This window comes from Pelodiscus sinensis, chromosome 15 (assembly GCF_052426305.1).
Source record: "Pelodiscus sinensis isolate ZL-2025 chromosome 15, ASM5242630v1, whole genome shotgun sequence".
NCBI lineage: Eukaryota > Metazoa > Chordata > Testudines > Trionychidae > Pelodiscus > Pelodiscus sinensis.
The window spans coordinates 43,345,462-43,360,763 of NC_143066.1; the positions used below are offsets into that span (position 1 = coordinate 43,345,462).

General features: G+C 45.5%; 1 protein-coding gene across 2 annotated transcripts in view; it reads left to right on the forward strand.

Moving 5' to 3' along the window:
* UBE2I (ubiquitin conjugating enzyme E2 I) overlaps positions 1 to 15,302 on the forward strand; it is a 75,879-nt gene that overhangs the window by 16,873 nt on the left and 43,704 nt on the right. For both annotated transcript variants that reach the window (XM_075899981.2, XM_075899980.2), the window contains exons 2-3: positions 3,359 to 3,435; positions 3,689 to 3,772. In XM_075899981.2, coding sequence (XP_075756096.1) covers positions 3,370 to 3,435; positions 3,689 to 3,772 — 150 coding nt within the window. In that variant the 5' untranslated portion in view covers positions 3,359 to 3,369. The remainder of the gene's footprint in view (positions 1 to 3,358; positions 3,436 to 3,688; positions 3,773 to 15,302) is intronic.

The following is a 15,302-nucleotide window of genomic DNA, read 5'->3' on the forward strand; positions in this document are numbered from 1 at the left end:
CATTTTTTTTAAGTGGGCTGCCTAGCAGATCCGCTGAGTCCTGGCTTGAGCTGGGTGGCTCTACATATATAGTGTATTAGGAGACTGAGCTAGGACTGAGCTGCGGGCTGCCTGTCTCCTAATGTATTTTAAATGCAGAGCTGCAGTGGGGCTATGTCTCGGACCTAGCACGAACCAGGACTGAGTGCTCTAACTGCCTTCCCTTATCAACTAATTGTGTGGTCAATAAAAATTCTATTGACTACAGGCAGTCCCCGGGTTACGTACAAGATAGGGACTGTAGGTTTGTTCTTAAGTTGAATTTGTATGTAAGTCGGAACTGGTACATATTGTAGGGGAAACTCTAGCCAAACATTTCTCCAGAGCTCAGTTTTATTCTCCCACACCTCACTTCCCTCAGTCTTCTATTCTCAAGCTGAGGTGTCTGCTGAGAAAAGCCGCTCCGCGTCTCCCTGGTCTGCTGGGGGGGGGGGGGGGGAGAGGGGCGCTAGCTTCGCATCTCCCTAGTCTGCTGGGGGGAAGCAGCTAGTGCGGGGTTGCCTCACCCCGTTTGTAAGTAGGGATCCGATGTAAGTTGGATCCATGTAACCCGGGGACTGCCTGTACTCAATTAGCAAATTACCTGCTTCTTAACATCCTAGTAGCTACTTCCCTGGTGCAGATAGTTTACATAGAGAGCTGTCCTGCCGCTCAGGCTATGGCCATATTTCCACTTTAAAATGCTGCTGTGGCTGTGCTTTTATTTTAGAAGCATAGACAAAGCTTAAGGGTGGTCCTCAAGTTCATTGGACTAAAATGACACCATGGGTCAACTGTCTTGTGTACCTAACAGCCTTTGTTTCTCCAGGCTGACATCTATCTGTACTTCTGTTTCTGCCCATTATTACTTGGTGGCTGCTGTTTCAGCATCAGGGTGAAACTGATATGATCTTGATAGAATTGTCGTCTCAGGCCATATTTTCACTACTGGGAAGATCGATGCTGTGGAGTTGGATTTAGTGCATCTAGTAAAGACCTGCTAATTCAGATGCTGAAGGTGCCCCATTGATGCCAGTACTCCTTAATTTGCGGGGAGTAAGGGAAGTTGATGGGAGCTTTTGCTCCTGTCTTCCTGCTGCCATAGAGACAGTGCTGAAGGTTGAATTAAGGTAATCGACTCCAGCTTACACAATTAACATAGCTGGAGTTGCATAGCTTAATTCCACCTTCCAGGTATGTATAGAAAAGGCCTTAGTTGCTCCTGCACAGAATACTTTGCGTCCCAGCCAGGCATCAGCTTACAGACTAACTTGTTTGCTTTCCCCACTGTTGCTTTCTGGATTGCTGGTAGGGGAGCTCAGTTATACAGGATAACAGCATAGATGTCCTCCTCTGCAGGTGAATGCCACATTGGTCTCATTAGAGAGACTGAATATTGGTTATCTCTCATGAACTTTAAAACCTATATTATTCAGTTTGGTATATCTATTGTTAAACTATTGAATTCCCTTTGCCAATGTAATGCAATTATGAAACACTAGGGGGCGGTGTCCCCCAGCTCAATATGCTTGCCAACTCCCCTCTTCTGGGGGTAGGCAGCCCCAGCTCTCCCTCTGGCTGCTGGGTAGGGCCAGACTGAGGTGTGGCAGCCATGGCCTGCCCCAGCTCTCCCCCTCTGGCTGCCAGGGAGGTGGGGTGGACTAGACTGAAGCCATATCTGGCCTGGTTCTCCCCACTTCTGGTTGCTGGGCCAGACCGAAGGTGGCCCAGCTCCCTCCCTCCAGGCGCTGGGAGGGTTGGGCTGGACGGAGGCCGCGATTGGCCCAAGTCTCTCCTGATGGCCACCAGGGTGGGGTGGGCAGGTTGGGCCAGGCTGTGACTGGCCTGGTCCAAGGCTGGCCTGGCCCGGCCCCCTCTCTCTGCACACACTCCTACTCCCTTCCTCTCAGACCACCAGGGATGCCACACGTGTCTTGCACATCCCCTTTCCCCCACCTTAGGCCCCGTGACCCCTGCATGCCTCCCTCCCCACCCAAGCCCCTGTGCACCCCTCCTCTCCTCACCCGAGCCCCTGTGGTTCCCACATGCTGGCTCTCACACACCCCTCCACCCAGCCTACCCAACGCCCCACAGCTTCCATGCATCCCTCCTCCCCGACCCAAGCCCCCACGTGCCTCCTCCCCCGACCCGAGTTCCTGCGCGCCCCATCTGGAGGAGCCATGTAGCTCAATTTAAACTCTGGCAGCTGCCCATCCATGTGGCAGCTGCTGGAGGGACATCCAGCCCTGGGTCTGGGGCCAGCAGTGTGGGCGGGTGTGGAGACAAGGCCTGTGGTATGGGGCAGAGGACCCTGCTGCAGAGGCCCCGTGTGGATGTGTGTGTGGGGGGGCTGGACTGGAGGTCACCGCATGGGAGGCACCCGATGCCCTGAGTCAGGGCTGCATGTCCTTCCGGCAGCTGCCATGTGGGCGGACGGTTGTCAGAGGGACATCTAGACTTGGGTTAGGGGTGACCCCCCACTCCAGTGCTCCCCCCCTGCTCCGCATCGGGCCTCTGCAAAAGGGCCCCCTGCTCCCCACCACAGGCTTTGCTTCTGTGCTCTTCTCTCTCTTCCCCTCCCTCCCCCGGCAGATATTTTAACTCCTGGCAGCCTGCCACATGGCAACTGTCAGAGGCACATCCAGCCCCGGCTCCAGCTCAGGGGCTGGTGTGCCTCCTAGCCTGGTTCAAGGACTAGGGTGTTCCCCAGTCCAGCACTTCCCCACAGCAGGCCTTGCTGCCATACCCCCTCCCTCCAATCACTACTTTTATAGACACCGCCACACACAGCGGGCCTCTCTGCCGGCCCTCTCAGCCCCTTGCCAGAAGCCCACCAGCAGCTTACCTTCAGTGTTACTGCTCCTATTTGGGTTCAGGAGCCATGGGTTGCTGATCCCTGCTGGGTTAGCAGCAGGGAGGAGGCGGAGCTGCTGAGGGGTAAGGGCTGTGGGAAGAGTGAAGTGATGACATCACTCTGTCATCCTGCAGGAAAAACTTTTTGAAATAATATAGATAGATAGATAGATAGATAAGGTGCAGAATTTAGTTCAGATCTAATATCTTAAAACTTATTGATATGGGGAAATTTAGTGACATAACATATTAGCATAGGTTATACCAGAAATGCCAGTTAACGTCCCTCTCTAAGGAAGCTGATTTTAGATGCTTTTGTATTTCTCATAGAATTTATATGCTGTGTAGAAACTCAAGGTGATAGTTTGCTAGTCAATCTAATAAATGTTAAAAAAGCAAATGTGAAGAGTCTGAGGTGTATTCATCGCTGCATGATTAATTTAAGGGGTTCTATTTGCCCTAACCGGGAACTATTTGTGTGTTAAAGGTATTTTGAACATGTCTGGGATAGCCCTCAGCAGACTTGCACAGGAGAGGAAAGCTTGGAGAAAAGACCATCCATTTGTAAGTACAACAATAATGTCACTAGGCTAACTTCTGCAACTTCACAATGAACTTGGGGTGTCCCGGTGACCTTTTTTAATGTGAAATGTAACGATAAAGCAACTGCTGAAAACTTATCCTCTGATGCATAAATGAAAGCCAAGCAAGTTGGTGTTGGTAGAGAGGGACTACATTGTACAGATATGTTTTGATGCTGTCAGCTTAAATGTACTTTCAGAAGTCTTACTTTGTTTGGGTTTCTGTTTTAATTCAGGGATTTGTTGCAGTACCTACAAAAAATCCAGATGGCACGATGAATCTCATGAATTGGGAATGTGCTATTCCAGGAAAGAAAGGGGTAAGACTTTCTGTCAATTTAATTTTCAGCATGGAAGATAGATGTTAACAAACTTTTGACAGATATAAACCATGAACAACTTTTAGTGGAATTTCTGACATACAGTTTAACACAATTGTCCAGTTCTAATCACATTTCTGACACTGTGGAAGCCTCATGGAATAGGAACTTTCATATGGGAACAGACCCAAGGTCATCTAGTCCTGTGGCCTGTACCAGATGCTTCAGAGGGAGGTGTAAATATGCTACAGTAATCATAGTGAGGATAATCGCCTCTTCCTGCCACATTATTTTTTTCATACTTAGATTGACTTAAACCCTGAAGCATGAGGATTAACACCCCTTGTCATTAATTCTAACCTGTGGATATTCTTACCTATATAAATGTTGAAGCCCTTTTTGAATCTTGCTAAAATCTTGGCTTCAGTGACATCCTGTAGCATGACTTCTATGATTTAAATGCTCTATAAAAACACATTTCCCTTTTAACAGTTCTGAATTTTCCACCTTTTTAATTTCATTGACTGTGTCTTGGACTTGTGTAATGAGAGAGGGAGAGCAGAAGCTTACTATCTGCCTTTTCTGGGTATTTTTATTTATTTTTATTATGCCCCACTAATTCATCTCTTTTTAAGGTAAATAATCCCAATTTTTTCCAGTCTCTTAATCATTCTCATAACTCTTTTTTGAATCTCCTTTAATTCTGCAGTATCGTTTTTGAGAGAGGGCGCTTTGTACTTCACAGAGTATTCCAGATGAGACTGCACCATTGACTTCTATTCAGTGGCAAAATGCTAGGTTAATGTTGAGTGAGGGTTGCATGGTGATAGGTCCTTGCAGAACACTGAACTGAACAAAACTTGTGAAAATGAGCAAATGCACAGTTATGGTAGCCTGCGGTACCTTAACTCTCTGTTCCCTTAAGCAATGTCCAAGCATGCCTGTTAACAAATGTAGTTTAGTCTGCCCACCCTATAGTTGCTGAAATTTACAAATTCTTCACTTTTTTTTTACAGCCCATTGACTCTCACCCACATGCTTCCACCTAACATTGTTAAAGGACAAAAAAGAAGAGAGAGTGCTTTCTTACCCCACCTTGCCTCTAATCCCTTGAAGCTTGACAGTAACCTATAGGAATTTGGATACGTTTCAGGTGCCACCAGTGTGTTAGGTGGTATGCACACTAAATAGTGGAGGCAATATTAAGGCCACTTAGTAAGGGTGTGCTTGTGTTCTGAGGGCTGGTGTGGATTACTTTGTGTGAAAGATGTTTTGCACCCTCAGATGTGTGTGAGCAAAGGGAAGGAGCTATATGTTTACCTTTTAGGATCTAGTGTGCATAATTTCAATGTAAAACTCTCTACATTATATAATTAGCAGGATAGGGGAGTTATTACAAAGGTATTGTCATATCCCAGTTTGCTTCTGAGAGTACTCCAAGCTTGTATCTGCTTGTATGCACTGCGATCTGTTAGAAGCATCTGAACTGAAAGGTGGAAGCAATTGGCTCTGCTTGGCACTAGGGATGTAAAATTTTGATTAATTGGCTAATTGAATAGTCATGCAATTTGCATTGACTATTCGATTAGTTGATAAGGGCGCCTTCGCCTTTGAAGTCTAGCAACAGCTGCTACACTTCAAAGACTACACTCAAGCAGTCCCCCACTGGCCCCATGCTTCCCGTGACATTTTTAAGCTGCAGCGCCGCAGCGAGCCTAGGGCCAGTGAGGGAGTCTCTAGCTGACCCTGGGCCGCATGCGGTGCTGCTGCTTTGAAGCACCACCTCTTCTACCCCCCCCCCCTCCTTCCCTACTCTGCTGCCTCTTTCTGATAGAGGCAGCAAGAGCTGGGGGGAGCAACTAGTTGACTAGCGTGTTGTCTAGTCATTCACATCCCTACTTGATACAGATACATGTCTGAGAACTGTGGATTACTTTGAAGCTTGTGACACAGCTGTGATCTGTGTTCCACTTTCTTGTGTGTGAGGACAGTGAGCCAGGACAGCTGGCTACAGTAGTTTGGTGGAGGGTAGATATGCTGGGAGAATGGCTTTTTGTTTCCTCAGTGAACTGCCAGAGACTGCTGCCACATAATCAAGGCAGGCATCTGAAGCTAATTAAGAATTTACCTGAAGCAGCAGGTTAATCTGACTAGGGATGTTAAGATGTGGTTAATTGGCTAATCGAGTAGTCTGAGGTGGAGATGGATGTAGGAAACAGATGTGTTGAGAGTCTCTGGGTTAGGTTGAAAGGAGTAAAAAAACAAGGATGATGTCATGCTAGGGGTCTACTACAGGCCACCTACCCAAGCAGAAGAGGTGGATGAGACTTTTTTAAACAACTCTCAAAATCATCCAAAGTGCAAGATTTGGTGGTGATGGGGAACTTCAACTATCCAGATATATGTTGGGAAACTAACACAGCAGGGCACAGATTATCCAACAAATTCTTGGACTGTATTGGAGACAATTTTTATTTCAGAAGGTTGAAAAAGCTACTGGGGGGAAGCTGTTTTAGATTTGATTTTAACAAATAGAGAGGAAATGGTTGAAATTTTGAAAGTGAAAGGCAGCTTGAGTGAAAGTGATCATGAAATCATAGAGTTTGCGGTTCTAAGGAATAGTAGAAGGGAGAACAGCAAAATAGAGACAATGGATTTCAAGAAGGCAGATTTTAGTAAACTCAGAGAGCTGGTAGGTAAGGTCCCCATGGGAAGCAAGACTAAGAGGAAAAAAAACTGGAGAGTTGGCAGCTTTTCAAAGGGACATTATTAAGGGCCCAAAAGCAAACTATTCCGTTGCATAGAAAAGATAGAAAGTATGGCGGGAGACTGCGTTGGCTTAACCAGGAGATCTTGCATGATCTAACTAGACATAAAAGGTAACAAGAAGACATTCTGTAAATATATTACATGGAAATGGGGTAGGTTTAGAAGTTAAAATAAAAAAGAACCAGTTAAAAATTACTTGGAAAAGTTGTATGTCCTCAAGTCACGGGGCTCGATTAAATGCATCCTAAAATACTCAAGGAGCTGATTGAGGTAACTGAGCCCTTAGCTATCCTCTTTGAAAAATCTTGGAAGTCGGGAAAGATTCCAGAAGACTGGAAAAAGGCAAATATAGTCCCCATCTATAAAAAGGAAAAGAACAAACTACCCAGGAAACTACAGACCTGTCAGTTTAACCTCTGTGCCAGGAAAGATAATGGAGCAGGTAATTAAGGAACTCATTTACAAACATCTGGGAGAAAATAAGATGATGGGTAACAGCCAGCATGGATTTGTAAAGAACAAACCATGTCAAACAAATCAGATAGCTTTCTTTGATGGGATAACATGTCTTGTGGATAAGGGAGAAGCAGTGGACGTGGTATACCTAGAGTTTAATAAGGCATTTGATACGGTCTCAAATTACCTTATCAATAACCTAGGCAAATATGACTTAGATGGGGTTATAAGGTGAGTGTAGTTATGAATGTTTCAGTCATGCTGGAAGGGCATAACAAGTGGAGTTCTGCAGGGATCAGTTCTGGGACCAGTTCTGTTCAGTGTTTTCATCAACAATTTAGATAAATGGTATAGAGAGTATGATTATTAAGTTTGCAGATTATGCCAAGCTGGGAGAGGTTGCAACTGCTTTGGAGGATAGGGTCATAATTCAAAATGATCTGGACAAACTGGAGAAATAGACTGAAGTAAATAAGATGAAGTTTAATAAGGACAAATGCAAAGTACTCCACTTAGGAAGGAACAATCAGTTTTGCACATACAGAATGGGAAGTGACTGACTAGGAATGAGTACCGCAGAAAGGGATCTAGGTGTCAGAGTGAACACATATGAAAAGGACAAATCAAATTTCAGAACAGAAGGGGGATGCGGGGGGAGGGGGGGAGATAAATGTCTATGCCAGAGTCTTAAAGACTCTAGTTATCTTACTTATTACGAAGATAGCTTCCCCAATTATCACCTCTAATATCATTAGCTCACAGACATTTACCTCCCCCCTCCCCCGCATCCCCCTCTGTCCTGAAATTTGATTTGTCCTTTTCATATGTGTTCATTTTTTAAATTGTATCCTTTGGTATATATGGTTGTGACTATTTTCTTCCACTATTTGATCTGAGGAAGTGGGTCTGGCCCACGAAAGCTCATCACCTAATAAACCATCTTGTTAGTCTTTAAAGTGCTACATAGTCCTGTTTTTTGTTTCAGCTACACCAGACTAACACGGCTACATTTCTATCACTACACTACTGTAACTCTGCGATACTGTTTTTTGCCATTGACTTTTCTAGTTTTCTAATAGAGAAGATATGTTGGTAGGAGTTAATCATTTAAGCAGTTATACAAATTGCAAGACAGGATATTTACAACACTGAGCCAGTCAGCCTGCCCTCTCCTTCCCACCCCATCATACATCATGTTAACCACAACTGCCCTGCTCCAGTACATCTCCCAATTTGTGCTCCTGACCCATATGTTGTCCCCAATCCATAAATCTCCTTGGATTCCATGTTACCTAGTAAACAGATGATTGTGGTGCCATTACTTCCTCCCCACTTATGACTTGATTTCTGTGTAGTTCCTGGCCTGATCAGCAGCTATTTTACAGTGCAGTGTTGTCCCTGGTCATATTTCAGAGTGATTGGAGGATGGATTTTGTGGCAAGGCCAGCCAGAGAAATCACAGACAGGGTTGCTGTTCTGAACTGACAGTCTTATGTTTGGATAGGGCTCAGAGGATCTCTCTCAATCAACGTGCCCCATCTTGAGAAACAGGAGGTGTTAGTTGCAAAGTTTCTACGCCAGATGGCATACATTTTCTGGTCAATCATGAAACCTGCCTGTACACATCTCTGATGTTCAAATCTGCTCTGGTACCTTCTGACAGAAATAAGGCCTTGATAGTTTCCATCTCAGTGATTCACCACAATGTTGGGTAGACCATAACCTCTAAAATCAGTTGCTGCAGAATGGGCAAGACACAATACCATCATTGGCCAGCTCTCTCCGCACATCAGCCTGTAGTCCACATTCCCTGTAGTCCATGGTGCACTCCTTGCTTTCGTGAAGACTTCTGCCATCTTTATGATCCAGGTGCCACAGAGTCCATGCTGGAAATCTTGGCAGCAAACTCCCCCCACTCCCCAGTGATCAAGGTACCTGAACTGCCTGTTCCAAACCTTCACACCGCAAGTATTTGGAACCACCACATGAATATGCTCTCAGACTAGGAAGTAGCCACTTCCACCACCCCTCCCCACACCATCTGTCCCTCAGGGATTAGTAAAATAGACCTTTTTTCCCCTCAAACAACCAATTCAAGGCTTGCCTCTTCTGCCCCAATGTCATTTGTCTGTCTCCTCCCCACATCTTCTGACAAAAATTGTGGGTAGACTGACTAACTATTCTTACGTGTTCACTATAAACCTGCCAATAAAATCATGTTATATTGTAACACAGCTTGTTTCAAGCAACAAAGATTTAATAACTCATTGCACAGATATATAAAGGTTGGGACTAGAAACATCAGTGGTAGGGTATTCATCGGTGCAACAGTGTAGGCATAGTCCCTCAAGTGATCCAGTGCAGTGTAGTGATACTCCCTCTTGCACCGTGTACTTCCTGCCTCAGATCAGACTGTTCTCTCAAAGCCAGCACCCTGTACTCTCTCCTGTACCCCAACATTCTGCCCAGCCCAGAGCCCCTCATGCACCCGTACTCCTTCCCAGAGTTTACATCTCTCACCCCCTCTTTCACCCAAACCTCTCAGCCCCAGCCCAGAGCCCACCTGCCCTCCTGAATCCCAACCTCCTGTCCCAGCCCCAGTGAGTGAGGGTGAGGAAAAGAGGGGTGATGGAAGCGGTGGGGCCTTGAGGAAGGGGCAAGGTAGATCCTGGATTGCCCTCCTATTCAAAAAAGTGATCGTGGGCACAAAATGGTTGGAGACAACTACCCTACATGACACTCCCATAAGGCACAATTTTTTTCCGGAAAAATCCAGTAGAGCATGTGGAGCACTTAAAAGTATGATCCTCTGAACGAGAAGGATAAAGGGATGATTGAAAGAGTTCCTCTGTGCATCCTCTCTAGCACAGGAGCTCTGAAAGGTGCGGAACATTCATTTCAATGTGGTGTTGCCAGCTGAATGGAAACCCCCTCCCTCATTTAGATGAATACAGTCTGGAACAATTACTCTGAGATCTTAGTCTACAAATGTATATCCATATAACTAAGTTGCTCAAGGGTGTGAAATCCACATACCTGAGCAATGTAGTTATACTGAGTAGCTAGTATGTGTAACTACTGCCTCTTATGGAGGTGGATTAACTGCTGATGGAAGAAGCTCTCACCTAGTAGTGTCTTCACTCAAGTGCTGCAGCTGTGCTGGTGCCGCATCTTAAGTGTAGACTTGCACACTTCCATTCATCTCAGTGGGTGGTCTTGTCCTCCTCTTGAGTGGTTTAGAGCAGGGGTGGGCAATAATTTTTGGAAGTGGGGGCACTTCAAAAAATTCTGAAGTGGTTGCAGGCCTCCCCAGGAGGGTGCCAGGCATCAGGCAGAAGGGGCAGGGTCAGGAGACTTCCTGTGCTCTCTCCACCCACAGACCTGATTGGCCTGGGGGTGGGGGAGCAGGTAAAGTCTTTGCCCCCAGAGCCTAGAGAGAACCACTAGCTGTTTTAAACAGTTGGTGTTCCCTCTAGGTGCCATACACCCCTGGCAGAGGGAGAAGACTGTGCACACTACCCAGGCCAGTTGGGGTGTGGGAGTGAACAGCTGGCGGTTCCCTCTGGTGCTGTGCACCTCTGGTGGGGGGAGGAAACTTTGTGCTCTCCCCCATCCACAGGTCTCAATTGGCTTGGGGGCAGGGGTGTGGTAAGGTGGCCTCAGGCTGAATCAAACGGCTTGGTGGACCGGATCTGGCCCGCGGAAGCTGTTTTGTCCACACCTGGTTTAGAGCATGTGCATTGCATGAAGGATGTCTGTTCTTGGTACTCCATACAAAGAAGCAAGACTTCACCAGCTTGGGGCTTACATGGGAGCAGTGAGGGGGCCTGAGACTCTCAAAAGAGCAGACACCCAGGAATCCAACTTACATGGGGAGGGTTGAGCACCTGGAGCCAGGCACAGCCCCTCTCCCCTGAATCCTGGCACATATAAGGAGATAGGTAATAAGAGGATCACAAACCCGGGGGGGAGGGAAAGGCCAAGCACAACCCAGTTCATGGGAGGAAGGTGTCTCACCTCATAAAAAGAACAAGAGTCTCCCAAATCTGAGCACTTACATGGGAAGGGAGAAGGTGAAGATGTCAGATGCTGCCCATCCCCGTTCTTCCCTAGTTTCCTTGCCACTTGTCCTGAAGTGCTTTACCTGGTGCTTCTCACTTCCACTCCCCTTAACCCTTAAAGTCTCTCCCCTATTCTGTATCACTTTTCCTCACTTATCCCTGCATACCCCTTGCTACAGCCCCAAACCTCACTTCTCTCCTCTCTAATACTCCACCCTTCCTGGGAAGCATTCACTATTTAATATTTCTTCCCAAAGTACAGTAGAGTCTCGATTATCCAACCTAAACGGGACCAGAGGATGGTCAGATAGCAGAAATGTCAGATAATATGGAATACTAATAAAAAACATGGGTATAAATATTGATAAAACAGATTGTCGAATAGCGAAGGTCAGAAAATCAAGACTCTTCTGTACTTTGATTACCTTTCCTGCAAAACAAAAAAGTCACAGCCTCCAGCCACTCAGTCTAAAACTTGTGTTTACACAGGTGGGCGCATGTGCTTATTTTACCCTTAATTATATTTATTAAAGAATGAGTCCACAGCCATCAATGTCCAAAAGGTCTGTAATTCATACAGCCAACTAGTACCTCTTCAGATTAACAGTACAAGGCAACAGAAGGTAACATTTTTTGGAGGGTTAACTCAGAAACCCTTTGGTCAAATGATGCCAAATTTGGATTACTAACACTACCCTCCACCCACAAAAGCACACCAAGTTTCAAAGCAGTCTGAGTAACTGTTAAGATTTAGTGCACTTAAAAGAGACAAAACTTTAAAACATATATAATGCAAACCCTCTAACTGTTTTCTCTATCTGTGCGTGCATGCATGCATACCATATAAATGTACATTTGCTTCAATACTGTTCCTGCTCTCTGTCTCTTAAAGGTTTACTGGGTGCCACACACAACTTTGGTAAAATGTCACTGGTTGAGACTGTTTTCACCTACAATAGACCAATAATTTGATCTCCAGTCCTGGATAAAAGAACACACAAACTTTTTGAAAAGTGCCTTTTTTAATATAGGGATTGTTTTAATATGCTGCATTCTCTACCTCAAATGACCACTAATTTGAGTTACTTAACCCTCTGGAAATGTACCACACTTCAGAGGAATGCAACTTAGCATTTTGTTTTTAGGGGTCTTAGATAAGGTTGGTTGCTTCACAGCTTTGCTTAAAGTTCAACCTAACTGTATTATTGCCACACCACTGTGATAAAAGGCATTATAATATCTGTGTGTATTATTCTCCCTCCCATTCCTTACATATCCTAGCATCGCTTTTGCTTTTTTGACTGTAGGTACAAATTGTGCAGAGATCTTCATTAATTACAGTGGTGTATAGGTCTTTCTCCTGAGTTAATAGTTTAGAATCCCATAAGATGTATCAGTAATTCAGTCTCTCCTCTCCACTGTGTATCACTTCATATTTATTGATGTAGAACTTCATTTGCCATCATGTTGCCCATTTGCTTACTTGCTGAGGTATCTGATTAAGTAGGATAAAAAAAACTATGAAAAACTTCAAAGTAAATTTGACTCCTGCAAATTAAGAACATAAGAACAGCCATACTGGGTCAACAGTCCATCTAGCCCAGTATCCTGTCTGCCGACAGTGGCCAATACCAGCTGTCCCAGAGGGAGGGAAGACAATAGGTACCCTCATGTGATCCTTCCCCTATCACCTATTTCCAGAGAAACAGAGGCTAGGGACACCATTCCTACTCATCTTGGCTAATAGCCATTGATGGACCTAACCTCCATGACTGTGTGCGGAGTGAAGAAAAAATTCCTTTTGTTTGTTTTTAAATCTGCTGCCCATTTAATTTGGTGTCCTCTAGCTGTTAAATTGTGGGAATAAGTAAATAACTTGTCCTTATTCACTTTTTGCACACCAGTCGTGATTTTATAGACCTTTATCATATCCCCCTTTACTCTCCTCTTTTCTAAGATGAAAAGTCCAAGTCTTTTTAATCTTTCTTCATATGAGACCGGTTCCAAACTCCTCATCATTTTTGTTGCCCTTTTCTGAACTTTCAGAAATTTTACTACTTCATTACTTGTCCTCTTTCAGGTGATTAATAAACGTATTTAAACATTAGATTTAGTATGGAATCCTGAAGCAATCGTAGCTAACCATATGAACTCATAAGAATGGCCATACTGGCTCAGGCCAAAGGTCCATCTAGCCCATTATCCTGTCTTCCAACAGTGACCAATGCCAGATGCCCCAGAGGGAGTGAACAGAACCGGGAATCATCAAGCAATTCCTCTCCTGCCACCCATTCCCAGCCTCTGATAGAGGCTAGGGACACCATTCCTACCCATCCTGGCTAATAGCCATTGATGGACTCAACCTTCATGAATTTATATAGTTCTTTCTTGAACCGTGTTAACGTCCTGATCTTTACAACCTCCTCTGCCAAGGAGTTTCACAGGTCAACTGTATGCTGTGTGAAGAAAAACTTCCTTTTGTTTGTTTTAAACCTGCTACCTATTAATTTCATTTGGTGATCCCTAGTTCTTATGTGATGGGAACAAGTAAATAACTTTTTCTTACTCACTTTTTCCACACCAGTCATGGTTTTCTAGACCTCTATCATATCCCCCCCTTAGTCTCCTTTTTATAAGCTGAAAAGTCCCAGTCTTTTTAATTTCTCTTCATATGGGACCAGTTCCAAACACCTAATCATTGTTGTTCCCCTTTTCTGAACCTTTTCAAATGCCAATACATCTGTATGCAGTATTCAAGATGTTGGCGTACCTTGGTTTTATATAAAAGCAGTGAGCTGTTCTGTCTTATTCTCTATCCCTTCTTTAACGATTCCTAACGTTATTTGCTATTTTGACTGACACTGCACGCTGAGTGGATGTTTGCAGAGAACTATCTACAATGACTCCAAGATCTCTCTCTCGAGTAGTTATAGCTAAATTAGTCTCCATCATATTGTATGTATAGTTGGGATTATTTTTACCATTGTGCATTACTTTACATTTATCCACATAAAATTTCATTTGCCATTTTGTTGCCCACTTAGTTTTAAGAGATGTTTTGGAAGCTCTTCACAGTCTGCTTTGGTATTAATTTGAGCAGTTTAGTATGCAAATGTTGTCACCTCTCTGTTTATCCCTTTCTCTAGATCATTTGTAAATAGGTTAAATAGGATTGGCCCCAGTATGGATCCTTCTGGGATACCACTAGTTAACTCTCCATTCTGAAAACTTACCGTTTAGTCCTACTCTTTTTAACTAGTTATCAATTCATGAGAGGACTTTCCCTCATCCCATGACAACTTACTTAAGAGCCTTTGGTGAGGGACATTGTCAAGGGCTTCCTGGAAATCTAAGTATACTATATTTACTGGATCCACCTTGTCCACATGATTGCTGACCCCTGAAAGAACTCTAGTAAATTAAGCTTCAGGGGGTAGCTGAGTTAGTCTGTGCAGAAAAAAACAAATGGTCTGATAGCACTTTATAGACTAACAAAACATGTAGATGGAATCATGGCTGTGCCCACGAAAGCTCATGATACTGTCTACATCCATGGTCACCAACCCGTCGATCGAGAGGCCTCGACTAGTCGATCGCGAGGCATTCCGGGCCCCCCATTTCTCCTCACCTCCAAGAAGCCCCACTACTTACCTCCAGTGACAATGGAGGTAGTCTCAGTTTGCTGCAGGGTGGATGGAAGTCCAGCAGGTGCGCGTCACTTCAGGGGGTTGAAGAAATGTGCTGGATGCTTCCTTGCCCCAGGTCTGTGGCGTCTTGGGAACTTACCAGGGGAGTCCCCAGAGGCACGCGCTGGGACTTCCCTTCTCTGCGGGAGGGGGGAGTCGGGCCAGGAGAGGATGCGCGATGGGGGCTTCCCTACTCCGCGGGAGGCTCACGCCGGCCCCAGGAGAGGCGTGCGACAGGACTTCTTCCTTCTTCCTTCTCTCCCTTCCTGCAGAACCCTGCCCCCACTGGCACCCTGTCTCCTGCTGCAGAACCCTGCCCCCTGCCCTTCCGGCACCCTGCCCCCTCTCCCCTGTCCCTAGCTGCAGAACCCTTCCCCCACTGGTACCCTGCCCCCTGCCGCAGAACCTTGCCCCCACTGGCACCCTGTCTCCTGCTGCAGAACCCTGTCCCGTGCCCTTCTGGCACCCTGCCCCCTCTCCCCTGACCCCAGCTGCAGAACCCTGCCCCCACTGGCACCCTGTCCCTTGCCCCAGCACCCACGAGCGCCCTTCCTCAGT